The 27,881-nt window shown below is 37.0% G+C and overlaps 5 protein-coding genes across 6 annotated transcripts in view; 3 read left to right on the plus strand and 2 right to left on the minus strand.

The window, feature by feature from the left end:
• Window positions 1-116: 116 nt before the first annotated feature.
• On the plus strand, window positions 117-1,249 carry LOC119084050 (DDRGK domain-containing protein 1). The gene is made up of 2 exons (XM_037193886.1): window positions 117-323; window positions 390-1,249. The coding sequence occupies exons 1-2, from the start codon at window positions 227-229 to the stop codon at window positions 1,151-1,153; spliced, it is 861 nt and encodes a 286-aa protein (XP_037049781.1). The 5' UTR covers window positions 117-226; the 3' UTR covers window positions 1,154-1,249.
• LOC119084042 (SET and MYND domain-containing protein 5) lies at window positions 1,181-3,191 on the minus strand. The gene is made up of 7 exons (XM_037193875.1): window positions 3,036-3,191; window positions 2,898-2,963; window positions 2,508-2,818; window positions 2,196-2,436; window positions 1,924-1,981; window positions 1,431-1,768; window positions 1,181-1,367 (listed from the first exon to the last, which is right to left on the minus strand). The coding sequence occupies exons 1-7, from the start codon at window positions 3,066-3,068 to the stop codon at window positions 1,251-1,253; spliced, it is 1,164 nt and encodes a 387-aa protein (XP_037049770.1). The 5' UTR covers window positions 3,069-3,191; the 3' UTR covers window positions 1,181-1,250.
• A 5,760-nt stretch (window positions 3,192-8,951) lies between these two features.
• Window positions 8,952-11,898, plus strand: LOC119084032. Of its 2 annotated transcripts, XM_037193858.1 has the most exons (6): window positions 8,952-9,276; window positions 9,331-9,444; window positions 9,560-10,099; window positions 10,421-10,539; window positions 10,621-10,793; window positions 11,529-11,898. In XM_037193858.1, exons 1-6 carry the CDS (start codon window positions 9,160-9,162, stop codon window positions 11,606-11,608), a joined length of 1,143 nt encoding a protein of 380 aa, XP_037049753.1. In that variant the 5' UTR covers window positions 8,952-9,159; the 3' UTR covers window positions 11,609-11,898. The 2 variants fall into 2 exon arrangements, with proteins under 2 accessions (XP_037049753.1, XP_037049752.1); XM_037193857.1 differs by having other exon boundaries at window positions 8,954-9,276; window positions 9,560-10,539.
• Window positions 11,687-12,794, minus strand: LOC119084063 (transmembrane emp24 domain-containing protein eca). The gene is made up of 4 exons (XM_037193901.1): window positions 12,573-12,794; window positions 12,364-12,495; window positions 12,060-12,295; window positions 11,687-11,991 (listed from the first exon to the last, which is right to left on the minus strand). The coding sequence occupies exons 1-4, from the start codon at window positions 12,706-12,708 to the stop codon at window positions 11,842-11,844; spliced, it is 654 nt and encodes a 217-aa protein (XP_037049796.1). The 5' UTR covers window positions 12,709-12,794; the 3' UTR covers window positions 11,687-11,841.
• A 337-nt stretch (window positions 12,795-13,131) lies between these two features.
• Window positions 13,132-27,881, plus strand: part of LOC119084025 (glypican-4) — a 63,102-nt gene continuing 48,352 nt past the window's right edge. Inside the window, exon 1 of the mRNA XM_037193846.1 lies at window positions 13,132-13,939. Within this exon, the coding sequence (XP_037049741.1) occupies window positions 13,705-13,939 (235 nt within the window). The 5' untranslated portion in view covers window positions 13,132-13,704. The remainder of the gene's footprint in view (window positions 13,940-27,881) is intronic.

Below are 27,881 nucleotides of genomic sequence, written 5' to 3' on the forward strand. Positions count from 1 at the left end.
CCGCGTGTGTCAGTTCAGTGTTGTTCACTTTTTTTTTGAATGAATCGAAAACATACTGAAAAATTTGTTCATTTTGAATTCATTTTTGCTCAAAGAGCGTGCGGCACCTCTCTTATCAAAACATTGTGCCATGACAGCATGTGTAATGTTGACGTATCGACTTTAGTGTTTTGGTTCTGGTAAAGGTTTTTGATCGGAAAAAGTCAGAAATTAACGTTCATTCGAAATGGATTTAACATTATTGATTGGTGCGGCTTCATCTCTGCTGGTGCTAATTTTGACTATTTGGTTTTTCACCAGAAAAAATGAGAAACAGGCACCTGGTATGATAGCCCCTCTGTGTTTCCATTGTGAATAATACTTATCAAAAAAAAAAATATATTTTCCAGTTGCCCAACAGCGAGTTCCTGTTCGTGTTGAACAGGGCGTACCGCTCCGTGCACAAATGGCCCGAAATCAACGGAACCGTGCCCGAAATGTCCTAAACGAACAGGTGCGGAATCAACACGATCACGTTGAAGATATTGCCGATGACAACGGAGCCGAACGTCCAGCCGTACAAATTGGCGACAAAAAAGTCGGAACGAAAAAGCTGGCCAAATTGGAAGCCAAGGCTGAAAAGAAAGCACAACGAGAAGTGGAAGAGCAAATGAGAGAAGACAAGAAGAAACGCGACGCAATGGCTGACGAAGAGCGTCGGAAGTGGGAAGCTGAAGCAGAGGCTGAGGAGAAGAAACGTGAAGAGGCAGAGAAATTGGAACGCGAATTGAAGGAGAAACAGGAATACGAAGAGTATCTGAAGATGAAGGAAGCGTTCAGCGTTGAAGAAGAGGGTTTCGAAGAGGGAGAAACAGAAAGTGAAAACCTGTTGCAGGAGTTTATCGATTTCATCAAAACGAACAAAGTTGTCGTACTGGAGGATTTGGCCAGAGAATTCAGTCTGAAGACACAGGCAACTATCGATCGGATCAAGGAATTGCGTGCGAATGGCATGCTAAGTGGTGTCATCGATGACCGTGGAAAGTTCATATACATTAGCGAAGATGAATTGGCTGCTGTGGCTAAGTTTATTCGACAACGAGGACGAATTTCCATAACAGAACTGGCGGAGAGTAGCAATAATTTGATAAATCTTCAACCGGTTAGCGCGTAGGCTGTGCAGAATTGAAACAGTGTCCAGTTATTGCTTCAGATTTCTTTTATTTATTTGTCCGTTTGAGAATAAAGAAAAAAATCAAAAAATCAAAAACCTAGTCGTCGTCTTCCTCCATTTCCTCTTCATCCTCGTCGCTGGTCACATCTGGATCATTGATTTGTTCCTCACATTTTGCGCAACGACAAACGAACAGATAGTTTTCGGTGAGTTCCTAAGATTGGATAAAAATTCCTTAAGATCGTCAACGAGTCCAGACAGGACGTCTTTCACTAACCTTTTGTCTACTATGCCGAGACCGATCCACGGAACACTCATCCAAATACGAAATTGTTATTTCATCGCCAGCTTTAATGTCGGTCAACGCCATTAAGGCCAGAGTGTGATCGGATGACGGGAACGTAATGACGGAATTCGGTACGCAGCTGTGATTGATTTTACTCTGCGTAACATACAGCGCCGATCCTTCGTTATTCAGAAATTGCAGGCCAGTCACTTCGTCCAATTTCTGGTACAGATCGTCGATCAACGATTCGACGGCTATTCGCTCGTCGTCCGACAATTTCAGATCGGAAACATTTTTTACCCAATCTGCAAATGGACTCGTACCAAGGCCTACGAATAGTGTATGGTTCGTGAAAAATGCTTGGAAAATTGACTCATGCAAAATGATTGAAAAATGCTGACACAAACTGTCTGAACCATCTGTCTGTGCATGATATGAACGCTAATTTTTCAGGCATTTTGCGTGGATCTCACAAACTGTGTACCTTGACCGTTTGTACCGATGATGGCGAAAAATGTTTTGAATGCTTGTGGTGTTAGAAACTGGAAAGAAAACTAATGTAAGGCGTAACGTCAATTATGTGAGGGAGAACGATTTTGAAGCTTTGAAACACTCGAAACACTCATTCTATCGAGGATCTTTGACACAAATAAACCGTTATGTAGCCCTCGAAGGTCGGAAGGTCGAATAACACTACCCTTACTTATTAAATCAAAACTTCTGAACACCCTATGTAAAAGACAAAATTCTACGAACCTCTTTCAAGTCACCATTGTCACCGAACGCTCTGCAATATATCGGGTACAATTCGCTCAATTGGTTTTCGAAATTTGGCCCAAGCATTTTATGGGCAATCATCAAGTCCTCGTTCACAACTTTGCTTTGAAAATCTTTCAAATGATTCATGAGCTGATTCTTGTCATCTGCCTGGATGTACATTCCCAATAGCTTTGCGATCAGCTCAATTGTAGTGGTTTCGGGCGGATAATGAATTTTTCTGTGGAACGGAAGAACAAAATGAACAATAGAATCGGATGACGGGGACGACCATCTCTCCGCATCACTTACTTCCACGAATCAATCAAAGCATTCAACGGTTGTTCAATACTTGCGGCCTTGTCTTTCTGACACAAGGCAAAATGATACTTTTGAGACGCTTCCACTCGACAATCGTCACAGCAATATTGAACCTGACAATGTGGACATGATACTATTTCCTGTATACGTTTAACCGTCGTACAGCATTCTGGAAATGGTAGATTTATGGTTTGGTCACCAGCCAACCGTCGTAGATTCATTTCAGCAGTTTCCAAAGGTTTCAAGCAATACTCACAGCACAAGTACTTGTAAGTTTTGTTCCACGAAAATTGTGATGACACCTGAGTGTTGGCGGCAATTTAAATGGGGGAGATTAGAGACTTTGATTCGTTTGTTTTCAATTAAACTAAATGGACTGACCAGAGGTTTTTCTGTGAAAATGACGTCTCCTGAATTGATGTTACTTAGCGCGAACATTGCACGACCCTACGAATTGAAATTGATGATTTCTTATGTTAACTGAATACAGCTGATAAAAGAAATCTTGTGTCTGTATACCTTGTCGGGAGTTATTTTGATCTCGTAAGCCATAATTCGAATAATTTCTCCGGATCTAACCACTAAAACGAGTGTAAATTCCGGCAACGCACGCTTAATCAAACGTCAAAAGTGGGGTGCTTTCAACAAACACTTTGAATCAATCGGTTCGTTGAATTATTGAACGAAACATTTCAGATCCAATAGATTGGCAACGGACACATTAGAATATCTATGAGTGAAAATCATCTTGCCCAGCCGCGGATTTGAACACGGGACCTCTCGATTATGTAATCGACCAATGGTACAAAACTTTATTTTACTTGGAAAACATACTAATTCCAGGGGTGACGTTATCTGATATGCAGAACAATCACCAAAACAAACAAACAGAGCATTATTACTCTTCACTAAACTTGGGAAGGTCACGCAGATCACCATTTTATTAGATACGCGGGAACCCAACACTTCTGATGTAAAAAAAATTCACTACATCATCAAGGCGGCGAAAATCATCACAGGAGGTCAATTTTTGAATGAAATCGGCCATTTTATCGTCAACTGTGGTGTGTAGCCCGCGTATCTGTTTCTGTTCCTAAAATTTACAGCCTTGTTGACAAGTGGATCGTCACCAGTTTTTAATGGGTTTTGTCTTTTACATGTGGCCACACATTGTTGACAAATTCAACTTTATCATCTTGGAAGGTTACGCAGATTAGTTTGGTGGAAAAGGACTTCACCTAGCGCAAAATAATAACCTTGGACGATTAACACGTAGGGGATAATGCTCGAGCAGGCAATTTCGGCACGCTGGAAAGTGCTAAGGGAGTCAAGGAATACCTTCAAATAAATTTCTAAAAATCAAAAGTCAAATTTTTGATTTTTAGAAATATATTTGGAGGTATTCCTCGACACCCTTAGCACCTTCCGGTGTGCCTAAAGTTGACACGTCGCAATAACCGACAACGTGTTAACGATTATTTACGCACCCGTGCAACATGGGAATCGACAACTAACATTACAAAATGTTTGTTGAGTGGTTGTTGTAGGTCTTCGTATCGTTGTTCTTCTAGTAGTTATGTAGTGCTGCCACCTACATAAAACACATACCGAACGAGCCGATCTCAAGGCTTGATTCAGAGGAATTTTCATTTTAAGAATTCTTCGGAAAATTAAACCGAATTCATCCGAATCAAAGTAATTTTCCTTTTAAGTCCGGCACTTCTTATTCCAAATTTATTAGAGTGATGCTATTCGACCGCGCGGGCGAATAGCCAATCCATATAGAGAAGACTATTTGACCGCTAGCGGGCGAATAGCCAATTCTAACAGTGAAGACTATTTGACCGCGCGGTCAAATAGCCAGTTCTACCAGTCCATACTATTCGTCCGCGCGGTCGAATAGCCAATCCTGGCAGGGTAGACTATTCGAACGCTCAAAAAATGGTGGAATAAAATTTCGCGCGCGCGAAATTTTATTCCACCATTTTTTGAGCGTTCGAATAGTCTACCCTGCCAGGATTGGCTATATAATTGATTACTTATTGACACTTCTATCTTCTTCTATAAACTATTTCATTTGAAATGAGTTTTGAAAAAATTAAAAATTGAATTGTGCGCGCATTATCAATTCTACGTTGTAAACACTCACCGTCCGAAGCCAACTTTACACAAGTATTCCTTATGTGTGGAGTGTTGAATTTTTTTTGTGCCACCGAGAATTGAAATACGACGGATTTCAATATCGATAACTAGATTGAAATGTCAAAAATTACAACACCCGTTTTCATGGCTTATTACAACACTCAAACCAATGTTGAAATGAAATTCGTATGAGTTATTACAGCATTCGTTTTAAAAAAATGCAAAGCAACGTGATCGATCAAATTCGAAGAGTGATTGTTTACAATGAAAATTCTGAATTTTTGTGCATTTGTCTATTTCAATTCTCGGTTGGCACAAAGCATGATGTGTTACACGTATTGTAATGAGATTTTTTCAGCACACGACCCAATTTTCCTTACTCGCTCCGCTCGTCAGGAAAACTTGGGTCTAGTGCTGAAAAAATCAACATTACAATACTTGTAACACAACATACTATTTGTTTTCGTCAACTATGGAGTTTTTCAGTTTACACAAAGAGTTTAATAGTTTTGAGGAAGTATTGCAAGCTAAAATTGGCTATGGGACAGCTAATAATGTCATACTTAATAACGAACCCTTTGGACGTCCTGCCGTTCGACGCTGAGACGGTAACTTTATGTTACGTATTTGCTGCGAACTGGTTGACGTTACGATGATCAATTGATCCTGCAACGTTGGTCCACAACTACGCTCTTCGTGATTCCAAGTACAACCGACCAATCGATTTTCATCTATGTGCTCCTGGCTACGACATTCAAGAACAGTAGATTCCGGTACGTTAGACACCAAATCTGCACCAAATTCAAGTGGAGTGTCTAACGTACCGGAATCTACTGTTCTTGAATGTCGTAGCCAGGATGAAAATCATAGATGAAAATCTATTGGTCGGTTGTACTTGGAATCACGAAGAGCGTAGTTGTGGACCAACGTTGCAGGATCAATTGATCATCGTAGCGTCAACCAGTTCGCAGCAAATACGTAGCATAAAGTTACCGTCTCAGCGTCGAACGGCAGGACGTCCAAAGGGTTCGGTAAATAATGCAATCGGATTGAAACGAAAATCTGCAGCAAAAGTGCAGAAAAACAAAAAAGTTAAGGTAACTTCTACAATCCTACCCTTCCGGAACCGATCTTTATTTCATAGCCCATTCTTTTAAAATAGGTCGCACCGATGATTCAAACATCAACGATCGAATCAGTTCAAAGCGACCGAGTGTTGAGACGAAGAACAGTTTAATTTATATAACTACTTAACGAAGTCGATTCGACTTAGTCGAATAGATGAATAATCATCATTATAATAATTTCATGAAATAAATTACTCGATTATTCATTTTTAAAGCAAAAATATCTCAGAGTTATTCACGAGGGAAGCGGTCAAATAGTCTACAACAGAAGAACTGGCTATTTGACCGCGCGGTCAAATAGTCTACCAAAGAAGAAATGACTATTCGACCGTGCGGTCAAATAGTCTAGAGTGCTAAGTTGGCTATTCGACCGCGCGGGCGAATAGTCTAGAGTGCTAAGTTGGCTATTCGACCGCGCGGTCGAATAGTCACTCCGAATTTATTACTGATTTCTCAAACATTCATAACTTGAATGCCTGTAGTTGTTATGTACTATTTTCCTGTTTTCTGCGGACAATCTTCAACTGGTATACATGGACAACTATTTCCACCAATCCTTGCATAACCTTCAATACAATAGCAATCACCTTTACAACGAATATTTTCAATTGAGCACGTCTGACCATAATTTTCGCACGTAGTTTGACAAGCTGATCCACATTGGTACTCTTCGTTAGGTCGAGTGCAATCTTTTGGACCAATTTGTTCTGGTCGGAATCAATTTGAATAAATATTTATTAAGTCACTAATACAATAGAAATCCATTCACCACTGACACTGAAGACAATCTGCGACAGTATCACAAAGCAATAAAAAATCAAAGTTCTTTCCATATTTTTATGTGTTTCAACAACAGCAGGATTAAGTGTCAATCAAGTTTACCCATAAAATGATCGACCTGGTTGGTTACCATCAGGTTATATTTGATAAGAAATACGGTTAGTAGTTACCTACTTTCATGTAATTGCTCGTTTTATTTTCAAAATACCAGTATGTTAATTGTAATTAGGGTGCTAAGAAATGTAGTGCTAAGTATCGAGTTGTATTTCTCAATGAATGTACAAACCAGGTATGGTATGTTCATACAAACGGGAGGACATGGCGATTTCATATAAACAAACTCACCTCTCATGAGAGGTACATACAAAGTTTGACATTCGACCATACCATGTGTTGACGTTAGCTGCCAAATAGAGTACTGCTTTGTATGAAAAAAGTGTCCGAATTTTTTTACAGTGCCAAAATTTGTTCGATACACTGTCCAGTTTCAGTACCCTATTTAGAGTACCACTCATGCTTGAAGTGCTTTGCTTAGACACATTTATCGATTCGATTAATTTTTCTGCTTCGTTAACCCACAAATATTATACACATACAATGTATTAGCCTCATTGAGGCTGCCTCAAGTTGCTGACGTTTGCCGATACAAATATTACAGACTCAATGGCGTTTTCGAAAACCCGACAAGTGCATTTGAAAAACGATTTATGGCAACACATAAGGTTTTGAACGGTATATTTAAGTAATTCTAAATTTGGTTTCACCCAACGATTTCTGACGCCATTTTTAATCCAGTACTTCAAAAGGAAATACAAGCGGGCGAATAAAAATGCTTAATTTCTTCTTACCAGAAAAGTACTCCGTGTGAGAGACAAAATTGAATTTTTTCAATTTTTGCTTTGTTTATTTGAGTGAGATGTACTTTTTGTTGAGTGGAATGGAAGCTATTGATCAAAGTTTAGGTCTAGATCTTTTTAAGCAAATTCTACAAATTGCAAGCGGGTTAAAAAACTGTCATCCTAATCAGACTAGTTTTCCTTTTAAGAATTCTTCGGAAATTTAAACCTTTCATCCGAATCACAGGTGATACCCGCATTCCATATAAAAATGTTGGAGTGAAAATGATTTTCAGAACAAAAATACGTTCATCGACATTCCTAAACTCCAACTTCAATGAGTGAGATTGTCAACTGAGTTTTTACAACATTTGATCTTGTCCCAGGTGCAATTAGTCTCTGATCTTTCGATCGTTTCGTCCTACGAATATTTTTTAACCGAGAAGGACACAATCCACTCTAAGCCCTTTTTCAACAGAGTGATACGCGCAATCTGTTATTTCATTGGTTGTAACATGAGTTTTATATAAAAGGTTTTGCTTCGCTCACTGCATTCGCAGAGTAGAAAAAAATTGTTTTTAGAATATCAAGCCGTCAGGATTGTTAATGTAACATTAGTCCCTCCATGTGTTCATTAATATACACATAGGTTTTTGTTCCGAGTAACTGCAAACGTTCACTCTCCGAACGAACACGATTTCAACCACAGAGATCGGTTTTCATCATAGAGGTAGACTACCTAGAGGAATTATGACTCGAAATTCATTGAAAAATCATATCACATCACATTGTGATAGTCACACACACCACTAAAACGAAAACGTCAACGACGTCAACACAAGGTATGGTCGAATGTCAAACTTTGTATGAAGCGGAGGACATAGCGATTTCATATAAACAAACTCACCTCTCATGAGAGGTTTGTATGAACAGACCATACTTGGTTTGTACATTCATTGGTCAACGTTAGTATTCTTTTGACATTTTGAGTCCCTTTACTTTGATTTTTCCTTTTAATTTGTCAGCTTGTTCTATTGAGAGGGCCCTCGGTTTTCATATAAATATTGATGAGGTTATGTCTCTATGGATGAAATTTGACAGTAACTTGACAATTTTCATGGCCTCGGAACAAACCTATAGGTTTCTTCCATCGTACGGTAAAAACGAATTTTGACAGGCCGAAAACAACCGACCGTCATCCACAGAAGAAAACATAACCGCAACTTAAACAAATTTGTTCATTAAAACTTCAAAGTAAGGTTGTGTTGGCTTCTCTGTGGATGACTATTGACATTTTGAACGACCTTAGAAGAAACCTATAGAGACACGCACTCTATATGTATAGTAACATCTGTAGCGATTTCTCATTAACACATTGCAAATTTTGCCACATTTTTTACAGTGTCAAAATATGTTTGATACACTGCCCAGTTTCAGTACTCTATTTTATCTAACGCTGCCATAATTTGTTGACAGCTCACGCCAACGAAACAACTGAACGAAACTTGTCCAAATGTATTTTGCTGAACACTTTCCCAACGATCACCTTACTGTCACTTTTGTTGTAGTCTCTAAATTATTATGTTTTGTTGCCGGCTTCTGTAGAACCTTTTTTCCACTGATTAAATAATGCGAGCCAAGCAAATTCTTTAAATAAAATATTTTGCTGACACGTAATTTGCTTGACTGAACGAAGTAAAAGCAACAATAGTATTGTTCGTTCCAGTGTGTCTTTCTATTTTTAAGAAAAGGGAAAAAATGACGGAATTATTACCACTGCCGAAGATCAATACGAGAAGTGACATTGATGAGTCTCTTCTACCAACTCCTGTGGAGTTCAGCGAAGAACAGTTGTCCAGCATTCTGACAAATATGGTGAGTTGCGTGAAGAGAGTGTAGCGTATCACAATGAAAGTAAACCATTTTTAGGTCCGGCAAAAATACTTTAATTTCCTGGAGAAATTACTCACCGATAATTATGAAAACAGTGTGACGGGTGCAGTTTTATCATGTCAAGACATCAAGAAATGTGCAGAGTATTTGGTAGGTTTGCATATTAATCACTTAGGGTCCAGCTCTTTTTGAAACATTTTCAGCTTTTATTCAGTCTATCAATGACTCAGCTGCTCACAACAAATTTCGTTCCTTTTACACACAGGAATTTAAAGCAGTTCGTTCTTGTATGATAGTCCATTTATACCGGCAATCGATTCTGAACACATTCACCGAAATTCGAAGCGACACTGCACAGAAAAAGCTTAACATCAACCTATCAACAGAACGAATATTCCAGCGGAAAAGTCGGCGCAGCGTTCAAATTCAAACAGATTTCAGATCAACACCGGCCGACACACATCCAACGAAGCCACCGAAGCGCAAACTGCGCAATGTTCGAGTTCAGACCGATTTTGTTCCATCGACTCCCGGCACATCTGCCGAATATACCATGTCGTTGGACGATCGAATCCGAATGTTTGAGAAAAAATTCCGAGACGATGACAAGTTCGCACAGTGTTTTCCGGCGAAGAAAATCGACTACCAAAATCGATTTAAGGAGCACCGAAAACGACGTCACAGTTCCATTTCATTGGAGTCGCCACATTCGTCGCTAGACAGTTCGATACATCGATCTGCCGAACGAACCGATTCCACTGACAATGAGGGTCACCTGTCGAAAGCCGACAGTGGCCATTCGACGGTACTGTTTGCTACGCCACGTGAACTTGTTGAAGCGACTGACGATACTGTTAACCAAGAGATGATGGCTTTATTCGGGGACGATGAAGAAACGGACATATTTGGAGAAGTTGTTGGTAGCACGGATCGTGAACCAGCTACTGTTGAGCACAGCGATGAAGTGGATGAAACTGATAACAACGCGGCCTTGATTCAAATGGACCATACAGCGACGGACCAAAAATTGGTGAATGAGTTTGAAAACGCGCGAGACTACACGAATGAACTGAAGAACAGCATATGGCCGTGTGAATTACACATGCAACGGATGAAACTTCGGAAGGCGTTGTTGGCGAAAGCAGACAAGGGTTTCAGATACAGCGAGAAATTGAAGCGAAAATTTGTAGATTTATTCGGACCGGAAGACGATGACGAGGAAAATAATTCATTTGCACCGTACAGGTAGGAAGAACAGGACTTTGTGCTATGACGTCCTGTGTTATTTACGGATTTTCCAAATCAATTTTCATTCTCTTACTCTAGCCCAACAATCGAACTGGACGAAATCCTAATGTCCAGTTGTAAGAAGCGAATAGCACCGTGGATTGTTAAACACTTAACACCGATCGGCGATGGACTCATCGAGAATCGATTTTTATTTAAGAAGGTGGCTAGACACATTGCAGAGAAAGCAATTTTACGGGATCAATATCCAGGTGAGTGTATCGAAGAGAACAAAAAATAAGACGAAGGATCGACGGTGGCTTGTGTGCTTCCATGCATCCTCTTCTATTCTAAGAAGCACAAGCCCTTCTAAGGCTCAGAACACGTCAAATCCAGTTCAAGTGACAATAGCTCAAAATGTGATAGAAAGAGGTGCAAATAGTCATCTCGCGTGACATGAGTTCGGAAAGCAGCCCGATTTGTAGTCGGTGCCGACGGTTTTCGTTGATTCGAGCCCTACTAAACTGACTTTACTGTTGACCCCTGCTACTTTTAAATAAAACGTCAGACGCAAAACGTCAGATGCTTTCTACTGTTTCGACTGGAAACTAAGAAAGTGTCGTCAGGGGGAAAACATTGTCAGTTGCACAGACTTCCTAACGATTCAGTTGTTTTCACGGAAATTCTGTGAGAATTTGTGCGACTTGGAAGCATTTCCATTGTGGTTACTGCTCTGACTGTTTGCAATAAAAATGTTGTAAGGTAGCCAGGAGGGGCGAACTGTCGAATTGCACGTTAGGTTTCTCATAACCGTCGTATTGTATGTCACGTCAACATTTACCTTAGGCTATACAATTGAATAGGACAGGTGGGATGACCTTTCTTTCAGCTGGGACTTGTGTGATTTCATTACTTCGCACTATCATCCGTACCACCTTTGCTGATCACGTCCTTCTTCGTTTGCTATTCGATTGGAAAATCTTAAGATTTCCTTCCTTACGTTCCAGATGAAGAGGAGATCAAAAGAGCCATCCACGACTTCTTCAAAACGCATAACTACATCGGATGCATCGACGACATAACTTAAAACGATTTAGCCATAGCCAGCAGGATGACCAGTTACATTAACAGAATGTATCAATTGCAGTAAATCTCAACAATTTTACAAAAAGAATTTTTTTTTTAATTTCCATTAAACTGCCAACGATTGACAAAATAATACACGGACCGAAAGATGTTCAGCGGCGCCATAGACTCCTCCTTTCATCGACCCAAACTCCCTTCCTCTCACCTAACAAAACAAACGGCCAACCGACGAACTTAAACCAATTTCTTCGCTTCGAAGAAGCTTTTCAAATGACGCATCTGCCAGAATCCCATGCCAACCAGAACCAGTGTTTGCACCAATGACCACCACAACACCCGTTGATTTGTACTTTCGCTGGTGTGTCGGAAACGTTCTTCGCGATACTGTGGAGAAACAACAAAGCGGTCGGATTAGTCGATCAAAACCAATCAACCGGACATTCGTCACTCACTCTTTGGTAGTTTTGTTCCTTTGTAATTTGTTCCACCTGATCGAGCAGTTGACGTATCCGTAATTGGAGTTCAGACATTTTTTCCTTCTGTGCTACATTGGCATAATCGATGGCGTGTTCGCCGACTTGAATGTCCAAATGAACACGTAGCTGGGATCCGCTGAACCAGGCCGTACTGTTTGAGTACATGCAGATTACATGCTCGCCGGGCGTATGAGACGTGAACGATATTCTACCTAAAGAAAAGCAATCGACGCCGGATGAGTCATTTGGTTGGGCAAATTTTATTCAAATGCAAATTTACCTTCGGAGCTGTATACTCGTGACAGAATAACCTTATCGTCGGGGTCTTTAACTTCGACATGCATACCAATGCCCGGTGACGATGGCATAAATCCACCCGAGCGCGGATCATGTAATTCCACTTTGTAATTGACTGGAAATGGAAATTCGTTGAAAAATAAACAATCGCAATTTTCCGATAAGTGGAGCGCACAGGGCAAAACTTCTTACCTAATACGGTTGTTTCGTCGGGAATTTCCTCGATAAAACATTTCCGTTCCGTTTCGGCTATGTGAAAATACAGTCCATGTGTTAGTTGTACGATACCGACGACCAGTAGAATCGAAAATAAATTAAATTTTAGCATTTTTGTTGTTGATGGTGTAGCGTATTCAAGTGAAATTCAGAATGGAAAACTCTGTTTTGTACACGTCAATGGATGAACGGTGAACACTCTCCGCACATAATCCAAAAATAAACTCAAAAAGAATGAAATGAATTTTCTGTGAAACGTGGAGCGTGAGTTGCCGGTGATGTACGTGCTGCAACCAAAGCACACAAGACAGACAATATGAAAGTTTTATTTGGCGACTTAAAATTACAGTTTTCCCCTGTCCAGTCCATTTTCGATTTTATTCCATTGATGGTCTAGTCGTGATACCGCAATGCCTCTGAAAGCAGACCTGGTTGGTAAATTAACAACTCTGAACGAAATTTCAAATATGGCGCTCGAATTCCAACTTTTGACATTAGGACATGGATTCTTACACCGCGGAAAAATCATGTTATCCATTTTGACTGCTAGTGCTGCTAGTGTCGTTCGAAAAGGTTTTCGCATCTTTAGTTTTCGTTCAGTCGTGATTGAGTGCTGAGCATAGAGATAAAGAAAAAAATTCTAACCGGTAGCCGAGTACACTTTATACACACTAAATAAAATGTTCGGTTTATCAATGAGAGTTACACAATTTGTGAATAAGTGAAACCCGTGGTCAGTGCCTTTAAGTTACTTTTAATTTGTGATTTTTTTTAAGAAAACGATTTCGGATTTAGTGAATTTTATAGATAGTGTCTTTCGCACCGACAAGATGATGATTCACTCTGCTCACCTTCGTGTTACAAATTAAATTGATTTTCGATTAGTGATTCGTCAATTCACTTACATATTTTGAGATTTAATAAAAAAAGAGAGAATTATTTCCGATGTTTTGAACTGTATAATCCAGTTGAGCACTAACAATTCCACCAAACATCGACACTGATTTGTTGTCCTTTGTTTTTCAGTATACGAAACAGTCAACTTACTGTACAAAGCGAAAAAAAAGTTCACGACGAATTTTGTAAAAGAAATAAAATAGAAAAAAAAATGGAAATGTTTGACATAAGAAGTGTTTGTTCCATTAGAACAATGTGTGGCATAGTGTGTCTATGGTTAGGATTATCATTAATGCAATTGCCGTTTACGTCGGCATTAGCTGATCAAACAAAAGCCGGAGTTCCACCGAAAGTGATTGGTAGCGGGCCAAATTGTACGAACGTGAGATCATTGTTTGAGTCGAGAGGGATTAATTCGAATGACGTGCCATCAGAGGCGATTAATGGTGAGTGCTTTGCTATTGCATTGGATATGAAAATGTGAATTATTCTGAAATTCTACAATACTGAATTAAAGCGACTTTCGAGCAGAGTCTGATCATTGGTAGACAAACCTAAAAAAAAATGTACGAAGGCAACAACAGTAGAATATGTTGTTGGTTGCACCCAGGGTTGCCTAGGAACCCTACAGAATCCTGTATGGCTTAAGAAGTTTCTTTTATTTCTGCCATTTTCTTCGTAGAAATTTTTTTCTAGTTTTCTTAACAGACTAACTACACACGATTCTACACTGACAAAAAACAGGACTCTGCAAAAGAGTTGGAAATCTCACCTGTAGCTGTTAACTTTGTCTCCAGGTAATCTAATTATCATTATGTGATCTGCTGTTGTAGATTTCCTGGAGACAAAGTTACACGCTACACGAAGATCGAAGACTTTTTCAGTTTCTACTTAAAGATAAATTATTACGACAATTATTATTTTGTTCAATATTTTACAATTGCTTCTCCGTCTACTATGTCTTATCAATTTCAAAATTCGTCCTTTAACATTTCCCGTATGACTGCCAACCGTAGAAACTCCTTTGTATTCATACAATAACTCAAGCACAATGTCATCCAATTTCAATTTACAGACGTTCGTTTAAAGCAAAATTTTATTACTTTTTTACGCTCTGAGTTAGTCAGGTGACGGTTTTGTTGCGCAACTTTTGAATGGAAAATTCATTTGTTGAAAATCCTTCGCGTGCCATATATTACATATCTGTACCGGTGGTATAGTAATGGTAACTTTTTATGGAACGATTGAGCGGTTCGCCGGTACCTACTTTCTTCACTGATGACGACTTACCATGAATTATTACTCTAATTATTACTCTGTACAAAAGTGTTCGATGCAAAATCTTTTACTTCATTTGTTTTAACAAACATTTTACTATTTAAGACAAGGCTAGCATCCGCTCATCGCTCACTTCTGTCGTCGTTCGACGTTCGATACGTTTTCTAAAAGGTTCATACAAATTTTATTTGTTTTGTTCGTCTCTGAAAGGAGAGACGAATTTCCAAATAAGCTAGGGTCAGTCTGAAATGAAAAGGCGTTTGAAGCCTCGATCATATTCCAGCGCCCTGGAGTATGGTCCAATTGGTCCCGATGAAGGTGCGACACTGGCGGCAACATAAGCTCTTTTACAAAATGATTTCAACTTTCCGTTTCCATTGCTGTACAGTGAATCACAATTCTTACAATAAACCGCAAAAACATTATCGAAATTCCGGATCATTACTCAGACCGAAATAAAAGTGCGCTACCAACGTATCAAATACTGGTACGCATTAAACGAAATGTTTTGAATCCAAGAAATGTTCATTCTCTTCGCTAAAACGATACTTTGTCGTCCCACAATGAACCGCAAAAAATCCATTGAAATAACTTTATTTCTTCCAGTTACCAGCAACCAACAGCAGAAATTTATTTTTTTTATTCACTATTTTTAAAGTAACTTATCTCAACTTACACGACCAGCACTCATGGCTGGTTCATGCCGATCGGGTACAATATTTTAAACACGTAAAAATCTCATTTTATAACACTCATAAAACATCTTTTGCACTTTTAAATTCTTGTCGGAAAACAAATTAACAAAAAAAAAACCGAAAAAAACTGAGAAAAGAAGAAAAAAAATGTAAAAAATGAACATAAAGGTGGTTCAGATTTTCGGTTATGTATTTATAATGTCGGCATTATCATCGGCTACCTGGGTGAATGGAAGGAGAAAGAATGAAAACGAAGGGATTTAAAAATGCGAGACAATTCCTTGGCGCCTTGAATAAATAATAATCTTTTTAGCAAATAATTGACAATATTAGGACAAAAATGACCGGCTCGATGGTATTAGGTGTGATGTGGTAATTTATTTTCATTTTGGGATGATAGTTGTAAGCTGTGTTGCTACACGAAGTTCGTTTAGTTATTCTGCTTGTTTATTTGTCTAATAATTTTTGATGAGCCGTCCCAACCCACATATCAATTTTACTATTGCGATTACTATTTCAGCTGCGAAACATATTACGATTCTCTTGCCAACAACTAAAAATTACCCAAGCAGGAATTCAGTCTCAAATAGTGTCAAAACCACACCATAAAAGTCGAATCTAGTCAAATGACCTTCTCATAGACTACTAATGGTATTGAGTCCATAAAATTTCGATTTTTTTATGTCTTCGCATCGACTCATTTCAAAAACATTTTCGCTTTTGCATTCAGCCAATGAAAATAGCCGAATATCGAACAGCTCAGCAGAGGTCAGATAGACCAAATTTAGAAAAACCCGAAACTTAATTCAGGTTCAGTCTGTCCAATAAATTCCAAAGATGCTGGTCCAGTAAAGGGGTGTCCAAAAAGGTACTGTTCGACAGAGTAAAGATAGGCTGATAAGGCGATTAGCTCAGGTTGATTGATGGCTCGACTTCCATATTAAAAAATAATCGAACATTGTGTTCGACCTGACCCGAGCCCTATACACGGAAGTTTACACGAAGAATTGCAATAATTTTTCGCTTGATTTTTTGTGATGATGTCCGGGAACATGAATTTTCGTGAAAATTCGTGAGAAAAATCTCCTGGATGGAAACGGTTCTTGGAACCCGCCCTCACACCAAGTCAATTTTTTGCAGTAAAGACAACATTTCGTCATGCAAAAGAAATATTTTCGTTGCACAGCAACTAATCCAATTTTCTCGACAAACTCGAATTCAAATCCAGACATTATACGGGGTTTGTATACATCTATCCGATGCTCAGTGTCATTAAAAATAAAAATTTGTGAGTTCAGTGACTTTTCTCCACGTCTTCACGAAACATAAACTGACTCCAACTATGTAAACAGACATCAGTGTCATATTTTCCCAAAGCGAAACGAGCGGTTGTGTTTAATTAATTACGGCTAAAGGGAGAGAGACGAAACCTTCGGTTATTTATTGGAAAATAAAAATATTTTAGGTCACCCAATGTTACTTTTTATTACATCGACAAGACGCACGTCCACTTTTTTTTATCTTCGTCGTCTTCTCTAAATAATTATTGATGATAGTGTCTATAGGGCACAAGGTAAGACACAGAATAAAAAAAACTAACAAAATTTCTTTTGGAGAATTATTACGAATATCACATGGTGTGTAGTGTACATTTATAATACGGAACATGAGGCAATGAAATTAAATTTATTTGAATTTTAACAAGAGGATCTTCGGTGCGCACCTGCATTATTGATAGTTGGAAATTTCAATATCAAGAATTTTTGTTGAAGAAAGTTTAACTGTGTGACTTGTTGCTGGAAATTGAATTAATTTAAATTTTTTATTATCGTTTGGGCTCGTCTATATTAAATAATAATGACGCGAGCTATGGCATTAACATAAACCCAATTCATTGTGTTCAATACAAAAAAAATGGTGTCCCATTAAGCCCCAAACCTATGAGAAAGAAAATGTTCGAAAATCGATATGTGCTTCTATACCATTATTAACCAGCCAAAACAGTGTTCCAGACACACACAATAACATTCGCATGTTTATTGTTCACGGGCGTAAAGTTTTTTTTTGTTCTCCTCTTGATTCCATTTTCGTTTCATTTTTTTTCCTTTTTTTGCGAACCCTTTCATTGAATCGCACATTTGGAATTCTTTTCCCAAACCATACGAACGGTTCAATGACTTTAAACTTTGATTTGAAATATTTATCCGGTGAAAATGGTTTATTAAAATATGCGCGCTCCATTATTACACAATCGATGTGTACGGTCGGACCAATTTAAAAATTTATTTCGTTTCTTTTGAAATTCATTTTTCGTTCGAATTTTCATTCACGTTTCGCTTCGGATAAACGATTCTGTTTTCCTCTGCACACTAAACTCTTTTCAGCATGTCGAACAACCTTTTATTCCATTTTCCTTTTGAAAATGTTGCATTAAACTCTCGTAATTGTTGTCGGTATAAAACGAAGTTAGAAACAATCACAACTATTTACGAAACATACCGTTCGTGCTAATTGCTTTCCGTTGTTACAGGGGATACCTTTCAAGCTGAGATGACAGCAAACTATTCACTTTAAAACGAGAAAAATGTTCGACAAAGCTTTTGAAATTTAATTATTGAAGTAGCATGAAAATGATTACAGTATTCTGAAGATGACATTCTTTGTCCGTTCCAGTGCCAGACTGGCTCTATGGTCATGGGCGTTTGGGAGATTACCGTAGGGCCTTTTGATTTTTGTATGGATAGAGGGAAACTCAGAACTTTTCGAAAAATTTCTTCATACAACACCCGAACAGCTTTTTTGAGCCAGTCCGGCACTGGTATGTTCCTATAAATTGGATAGATTCTGTGAACACAAGACAATAAAATAGTTGAGATATACAAAAGCAGATGTACGTATACTGACAATATGCACGTATACTGCAACCGAACAAATGAAAGACTTAAAGAAGCGAAGGGAAAACCGCTGAGAAAAAGGCTGAGAAAACGTAATTTCGAGTTAAAATTGTTAAACTTTCGCGTCGAACACCGATCCCTTTTTCACTTCACCCTCTTAATTTGTATAATTAAAGAGAGGGAGTATTCATTCTTCTTACAGGACAGTGTAAATGGCTCAATGATATCAAAGGTAGGGCCTATTTTAGGGGAATGAATTTCTGAAAATTCCCTCATTTTTCAGTCGAAGTGCCCATCATTGTTCTTATAACCTTTATTGTTGGTTTTTGTTATGTTTTTGAGCTAAATCGGATGGTATTTAGGAGAAACCAGAATTCATGAATGTTTGACTGTTTAATTCCATAAAATAGGCCTTTCCTTAACTTTGGCTTCAGCCTAGGTTCCGGTTATTTGAAGAAGAAAACGGCACATGGATATCCCCGTTAGAATTTACCATCTTTGCTTGGCGGTTGTCAACCACTCTCGATGCACACAGTATCTGTTTGAGATACTTTGGAAACCCGGCCTGACACGAATTCATTTTTTTTTTAACTTGATAACCCAAAAGCCTGGTAAAATTAAATTGGGTGGGCCTGATTTTTTCTTCCAAATTTAACCCGCTCATCCTCAATACCTGTCACCCTTTAAGTGATTTTTTGTTGTTGTTATTTCTAACATCCTACAAGAACGTACACAAAATCGTGGTAATACATCTTTTTACGGTACTGAATCAAATTCAAGTTAAATTTCTCAACCAATCCCCTTTTTTTACCTAATGCGCGTACATGGATATTGAATAAAATCCTACATTTCATTTCAAATAAACGATAGCTGACATGCCAGAGAAAATGTCACTTAACACTTACCATTATCATTCATGTGCATAAGATATACACACTACCAGACCAGACGCACACATAATGTGTCATCATTATTTAAACAGTGTGTTTCAGTGTGTTTTAACTTTTTCTTCTTATTTATATGAAACATTTACGTAAATCTATCCTTTTTATATCAGACCTCCGCTTGATGATGATATATTTTACTAATTATTTATTCATTTGGTATTTTCATCCACACCAAACGAACTACATATTTCACTGAGTACGGTTCTTCTGATATTTTTTTCCTTCTTCCTTTTTTTTGATCTGCAAGTACTTTTATACAACGTCTGCATCTGCATATAATATCTACACGTCTTGTTCGTGTGTTTCTTTTTTTTATGTGCATCAAATGTACGTTAGAAGTCCTTGTTATACAGGCCGCATTCAACTACGTACTTTCCAGCTTCTTTTCGAGTTTCAGAGATGTTAATATTGGTGCACGCTCTATAAACTGTGGATGAATTTCTTTTTTGTTCTAAGTTTTTTTTTATAAACTCGTTGGGGATGCATACATTTTTATGAAGTTTCAGTGCACAAAAGCCATTTCCACTTTATTACGTATTCCTTTGAATATTTTGTATTATTTAAATTATAAGCCGTTCCACTATAAGATGTAGTGTAACCATAAGAAGAATTGGGTATGGGAATTTTAATTTGAGTTATAAAATGTTGAATGTTGGATGAAGTTGGTGGATGAAATTTTTTGAAGCAATTGAAATGTCTGCTCCTTTGTTGAACAACTTTTTTCTTTGACTCTGAAGTATTATGAAAATCCTCTTGTGGTAATTTTGACAGAGAAGACACAAATTGTGTTGCGCTAAAGCATGTCAACAAAAAAACTGTAGTTCTCAACCGTTTTTTTTAAAGAAAACTTTATTTAAAGATTGTCATTGTGCTGATAAAAACCGTTCATACTTTTTTGGACCTCTGATATTCCTTCCCCTTGTTTTCATATACTTCTTTTGTTTTAGGCGAGTCCCTTACCCCCACAGCAAAAATTTATAGGAAATCATTTTTCAGAGTCAAAAGGAAATCTCTCAAAACTTTACGAAAGAAAATCCTTCAAAAGACTGATGCACTGATGAAAATCGAATCAAAAGAAGAAAATCTTTGAAAAGGTAAGAAGAAAAAATCATTTTAAAATCAATCAAGAATCAGAAGAAGTCCTTGAATAGATAAATCCTTGAAATTCTTTTTGAAAATCTATTTATTGTCAACGAATTTACAAAGATCGGCCCTTCGTTCTACAGCCCAAAAATCATTGCGCTGCCTATCTAAAAACATTCGGTTTACTTGGTGTCAGTTTCAGTTTTCAAAAAAAAGGTATTAGCTTAAACTCTAGGTTCGTTCACACAGCCAGTCAGTAACAATATCTTAGAAGCGTGTCTCTCAGTATATTTTTTATGTTTCCTTCAACCCACAATTACCATCCACTTAAGAGTAATATCGCCAAATCTTCAGGTCATTGGGAAACAAGCGGTCTCCGATTTTAATGAGTGATAGCTCGTTGGATTCGTCCTTAAATTCTAGGAAACAGTTTTTCGGCAATAACTCGAGAAAAAATTATTTTAAATTGTTGTAATGTGTACGATTGTCGGCCTTGGAAAGACCTACAGGTAGAGTATACGCACCGCTTGGTGCTAGTTGATCCATGAGAGTTATGACTAGAATGTTCGGAAAGTCCGCCTGCTCTGCAGCTTCGATGTTCCGCGGAACTGAGTATGGGGTGTTATATCTGGCCTCACCTACTATCGTCCCACATATAAATGAACCCAGTACTTTTGTGCTGCAAGCTTACAGAAGTCTTAGAAAAAAATTGGTGCCAAAATGCAAATTTTTTCCTTCTTTCTGAGGGCCGTTATGGATTGCCGTAAGTAAAAATGCTCAAAGGATTTTTGATCACTTTTTGTATATAAAATAAATTTGGCAAATTAATTAAATCGACCCTCGTTTCGGGCTACTGACATTAGTTACAACTTCCTAAAAATATCTAAAATAATTGGAAGCAGATGTCAGCTTATTTTTTTTACACCAAACTTGTCTATTTTAACAAGTGTGCCAACGGTCGCGTGAATCGAAACAACAAAAATAATTTTAAAAAAATCGAGAAACAGAAAAATTTTTATTCAAAATAAAATATCGAATTTCACACATAAACTTTAACCGAAATTGTCAAAACTAATTCAACAAATTAAGATCCGTTTAACTTTGTCACATAAAATTTCGTCTGAACAGAAAATAAAATCCAAAAACGAGCCCGGAATTTGACCTTATGTCTCCATGTCATTAAAGACAATTTCTTTTTGTGTTTTGTTTTCCAACAAAAATCATTCTCCATAAAAATAAATGATCGTTTCATTGATGTGACAGGTTAATTGTTGTGGCGTAACATTTGTGTTTCGAGCCAGTCGAGTATTAAATATCAGAAACTGGAAGCATCGACATTAAGTTCTCAATGTACATAATTAGATATCATAAATATTGAGTTACTCAATTAAAGTGCTGTGTTTGAAACGTTTTAATGCGATACATGTGAATCAAGTGTTGGTTCGAAATGTTCACAGTTGCGAATGCACTTCAATTTAATAAAAAATAAATTAAATAATGAGAGATTATGTCAGCTCTGCATAAAAGAAAGAAACAGTTTTGATGTAACAATTAAGATAAGTGGCTTAGTTTTAAATTGAAAAGTTTACTAAATTGTGCAGCGAGGAAGATACGAATTTCTTGTGTTGAAAATTTATTCAAAGTTAATGTAAACTCTTGAAGAAGAAACTTATACTTTGCAAAGGCCTGCACGTTCCAAATACGATACGCTAACATTATGTTCATGTAAAAACGCGACGACAGGCACTAACACCGCAGACATGCATTAAACACTGATAGAATGTGACAATATTACCCAAGATTTGAACCATTCCTAAAACAATTCAAAAATTTCCAAAAGGAAACAATTGAAAGCCGGATGTTCTCTGCTAAAAAGATTTCGCTAAAAAAGCCTTTCGGCATAAGTTAGGAACAACATTTTTCCAACGCGACAAAGTCGTGATATTTCAACACTAATTATGAAAAATCCATTACATTACCTCTACCTCTGCTTCGCCTCAGATCAACATTCACACTAAAACTGTCATCCTTTGTTATGTAATTTATTCCATGAGGCAACAATTCTGTGATAACTCACAAGTGTTTTTGAGTAACAAACTTCAGTAACTCACCTTCTGACACGCTAAAGAAGACTTTTAATCCTAGGTACGAAATGTACTATTATAAAAACTCGACCAAATAAAAAAAAGTCGCCGAAGACTCGCCAATGAAAACCGACAAACGAACGTCTTTGCATTTATTGCTAATTGAGAAATCAACTCACCCAATCTCTGTAATTTGAATGCCACAAACATTAGCCTAAAAGTATTAGTCCCGAGTATTTGTTCAAGTTTAAACATTGACAACATTTAAGGTCGCAAAACTTGACTGCAACTTAAATTTAATTCAATTTGGGAAGTTACAATTTTCAATTTAATTTGTAAATTTCTTCAACTAAGAGAAACGTTAACCGATATACAAATGTCTGTTGTGCTTTTATATTTAACTAAAAAGGAAAACTTTCTTCGGCAACAACGAACTACATATAAATAATGTCGTCGTGTTTACTGATCTTCGGATAAATTAAATCGTTTGGAATACATTAAATTGCTGAACTATTCAATTAATTTTATTTAGTCAACTCGAACGGAATGTCTTTTTAAACTCGAGATATGGGCAACAGAATCCATTTTTTGAACTTCTCTGTATGTGCTATTTGATTGCATCCTCCGAGCGAATCAATTGCCGATGACTCACCAGCATATAAGTTCTTTTAAAAGTCTTGTGCAAAACGAAGCATCCATTAGAATAGTCAGTTTCTTTTAAAATACATTTTATACCATCTGCCCACACAATAAATAAAATTTATATGAAAATCGATTTCCAACTTAATTTATCGATTCCTTAATACTTTTGTTCGGTCATTTCATTAATAGGTTTTTTTTTGTGGCGTGTGTGTATGTGTTAGCGGTAATAATTATTCTCATTATTATTATTATTTCAGTTTTTTTTCTTATTTGGTCTGCAGCTGGTTTGTATTACTCAATAAATATACATCGAGATTAAGATATGTAAATATGTGTATTAGGCAATGGTCGGGCTCTGGAAATATAAAGTACGCGTCTCTATATAGTATAGAATATGCAGAACTGCTGACTCTCCGGTTACACATATATAAAGGGAATTATAACTAAATGTGTCGGCGAAATTCATTTAAGAAAAAGAAGATGAAAAAAAACGAAAGAAAATAATTTAAACATGCACTTCATGTTATACATATTAGTGAACTCGTATGCATTGTACCTCTGTATATTGAATGGAAATCGGCCAGTTCAAGCCCTGAGGTTTCGTTTAATTTTCAGGTGCTTATAGTCAATTTATAAAGAAGAGGAACAGACGGAATGGAATATTGGCATGGGTATGAGTTTCGGTACCCGCACATTTAATTTAGGGTTTCGATTTTTTTCGATCGGGCAGAAGTAATAACACTGATAAGATCACTCAACGGAATTTATGTTGTTCATGTCGAGACAGTAGTGAAAACATTCAACATTAAATCAATGTTTAGAGATTAGATTTGATCTATTAGCTAGATCTGTATTAAAGCGATTGACTTAATGTCGCCGGACCTTCATTTGATCTGTTCCGAACCTTAAATAGGTACATAGAGACTTAAGTATCTCAAGCTCATTTTTTTAGAAACTATCAATTCGCATCGATCTAGCAAAGACATAAAACTCCTTCTCAACTCCATCGCACGTTCTAAGGGAGTATTTGGCTCTTATGGTTCTATCAGACACTTTTTCACCACGAATTTTTGACTTCAGTTAGGCCGTTCACCTTATTTCCGGAGCTTGCCTTGGCCTCGGTGTTAGCGAGTTTTCTTGTAACAAAATATTCATCAAATTTGCACCAACCTTTTTTTTACGACACGTTGAGCTTTCTTAAAATTATTTCGTTAAGCCTTAATACTGCGCATCATTTTTTCTTAAATAATTTAATGTCAATTTCGATAATGAAGCAACCAAGTTAAATGGATACGACACATTACGAGAAGAACGACGACAAGATATTATAAGATGCAAAGAGAAGCGTGTGTTTATAAGTATATAAAAATCAAAAATTTATAATGCGGGTGCCTGTTATCTTAATTGTTTATAAAAAGTCAGAAGTCATCAGCTTCAGCACTGTCAGTCGAAATTATTTTGTTAAATATTAAAACGACTTAATTGATTGAAATAGATGGGATTGCTTTCGTCTTTGCATAAAAGATACTAAGAGTATTGTAGGTAAATTTAGGGTGACAAACATCTTCACAATTGGATTTTGCAGTAGGAGAATCGTCAGTGAATGTCAGAGCAAGTAAATCGATTTCCTGAATTTGTAAAACGAAATTTTGAAGACAGACTGAATGGTTAAAGGATGGAAGGAAATACCAAATTAAAACCAATTTCCCATTTGTCACAAAAACAAACATTTTAACCCAGAGAAATGGCTGTTTGTTCATTAATACAGATTTTCTTCAACATCATTTGTAACTGAAAGCACAGAACCAGATGCCACATTATCTCTGACATAGTTTTTAAAATGAAATTTTTCGAAACAAAAAATTAATTTCGTTTCCAGCTTCACTCTCACACTATAACTGCTGACTGCGGTATTGTGTGACTGAGTAATTTTTTTGTTGCTAAAATGGTTTGAATGCAAGCATTCTTTCGGAAAAAAAAAATTACTCAAAATTGTTGAAATCTCAACGTTGAAAATGGAACAGCAGCGTTAAGGCGGATACTGTCTCGGAAACGTTATTTTATTGTGAAATACGACCGAATATCCTAGCATTAAATAACAGAACGGATATTTTTAGCGTCATGAAGGTACTGAAACTCCATGGTCTAATTGCAATCCTGATAAATTGACTCGTATAAATTCCATATTGCCGTGTAATCCATCGACATAGAACTTTTACTAATGATGGAAATTGTTGGATATTTGATACAGTGAGCAATGCATTTCGTTCTGCTCCGTGCACAATGCCAAATGCATATATTAGATTCACATTTCTAACATACAAGCTGGTAATAAAATTGCTATTTTCAGAAAAGGAAGTAACGAGATGATCATATTTGCGATTTTCTGTTTACATAAATTTGAAAACAGAATTTAGTTCATTCACCACTATATGTATATCAAACTGAGGATTCTGGATTCGCATGGCTGTATTGAATCTTGAGACGTTATTTGTGACTTGGGTTTTCTCTTGATTGTTTAACGAGAATGTAAAATGTGTAGAAAACTGTTGATGGAGCTTATGATCCAATTTTATCAAAATTTTACCTTTTAAGAAAGTCGTAAGTGATTACTTGGGAATGTAATTCCTCAAAACACAGTCGACGTCAGTAAAATTTAGACATGAATTTGCATCAGCTGTTTTCCAGCTGATCCACTCATACAAACAAAACTGTTCATACGTCTTTATACGGTTTTATCACGACAACACGCGTGCGTGTAACTATCACACCTGTAATATAGTTCGTGTATGAAGGCGTATAAGCATATTTATTTCTATTGATCAGCCGAAAAATAGCTGAAGCAAATTCGTGTCTAAATTTCGCTGACGTCAACTGTACAATCTTAATAAAGTCATCGAACGACTCCTTTACGATAATAGTCAATGTCTATCAGTAAATATATTACTTCCTTTGTTTAATGTATCACTTTCACTTTGATACAAAATCTTTTACTTCAATTCTGCTTTCTGCTTTCATTGCTGTCGAGAACAGATGACTTATTATTTCCTAAAATTCCACATTAGCTATGCTACACTCAGAAAAAGAAAATTCAGATGGGTATGTGTAAAATTTCTCGGATAGGTGTAATATACTTCACTGACGTATATGATACATGGGCACTGTTTTCTATACGTGAGATCTATACGTATTGTGGGGATGTACGTGGAATGTGAATAACTTACGAGTGGGACGGAAGTTAAACCCTCACGTATGTTAGACGTATACAGTGGATGTTTGTCCCAAACAATGAATTTGCATCATATTGATATTTCGTAGCACGAAGAAGATAAACGACTTTTTTTTTGTTAATTAGAGAAATTCTCGACAAAATCCTTTCAATTTTCCTAGTTTCATTTCATAATCATCTCAGAAAGTTGTTTACGTTAAAATTATCTAAAATTGATCCAGGTCCACAAGTATATTGCCATCAAGTCGTAACTAATTCATCATTCTTTATGAACTTAAATTCACGCCGTAAGTGTGCCTAAAATTTGAATTTTAAGTGAACGATTCGATGAAAAAGTGAATCGAAAAATACATTTCAACGCTTCATTGTATGAAAATGACGCTTCGTTAGAAAAAACCTCCGAACTTTCCATTTTGAATTTCGACCGCACTTACGGCGTGAATTCAATTATGTTAAAAGAACGTCATATCATTGTTCCGTTATAACGTGCTCTGGGTAACTTATACGCCACACACGTTTATGGCTTTCAAAGTACGCTTCAACAATAAGAAATGTCAACCAACAATACTGTACTGCAACATTAGAAAGATCGTGGGCTCATGATCCAGAGGTCCCTGGTTCAATTCCCGAAGAAGTCAATTTTTAATTTGAAATATTCGTTACCGATAACTTCTAAAATGTATAATAACTACTGTCTACTGTTAATATCGTGTATATTGCAAGTGAATTCAATAAAATTCATATTTTTACATCTCTGTCAAAGCGAAATACGTCTCGCACGTATTATATTCGAGCCCGCTGTATAACTACCTTACCACACTTTTTAACAGAGGACACGAATGATACACCCATAGCACGTAGAAAATTTCGCTCAGTGTAACTTACATCCAATTTCGGACCATTAACACAGCCTGGTATGCTGAAATACGGTATTTCAAATACCGAACAGCACAGTATAGTTGTATTGAACCAACAACTAACTGAAGTGGTCATGAGATTGTGTTTTGACATTAAATTTCATAATAATTAGACCCACTTGACACCAGTGTTAATGAATAAAGTCTACGCAAATGTGTATCAATTTTCAAATAAATATTTTGTTAAGTGGCTTATTGCTGGTAAAGAAATCTGATGTAGTTAACGATTGCCATCATTTTAAAAACCATTTTAAGTGGTATGGTATGTTGTCATAATTTTACCCAGACGAACTCGGTACATTTCTTATTGGAGACATAAAGTCAATGCAATATTGCGGAATTTTACGGGTCGATTTATTATTCATGCAAGGATACCCTTCTGGGTGTGGTTGTCGAAAGGAAATCAAAATTGATACCATTCCAGACAAGTGATATGACTGAATCGATTTCTTCATCTCAAAGTTTGGATTTTATTCTTGTCATCATTTTGTCGAACACTTTAACGTTTGTGCCTGACTTCCTTTTTAGGGTAGGAAAGCCAAATTATCTTAGGATGTAGGTTTCCCATTAGCAAAATCAATATCCATTCAAATCGGCAAAGAATTTTTTATCGTTACGT

The sequence above is a fragment of the Bradysia coprophila genome, unplaced genomic scaffold (assembly GCF_014529535.1).
Source record: "Bradysia coprophila strain Holo2 unplaced genomic scaffold, BU_Bcop_v1 contig_732, whole genome shotgun sequence".
In the NCBI taxonomy this organism is placed as follows: Eukaryota; Metazoa; Arthropoda; class Insecta; order Diptera; family Sciaridae; genus Bradysia; species Bradysia coprophila.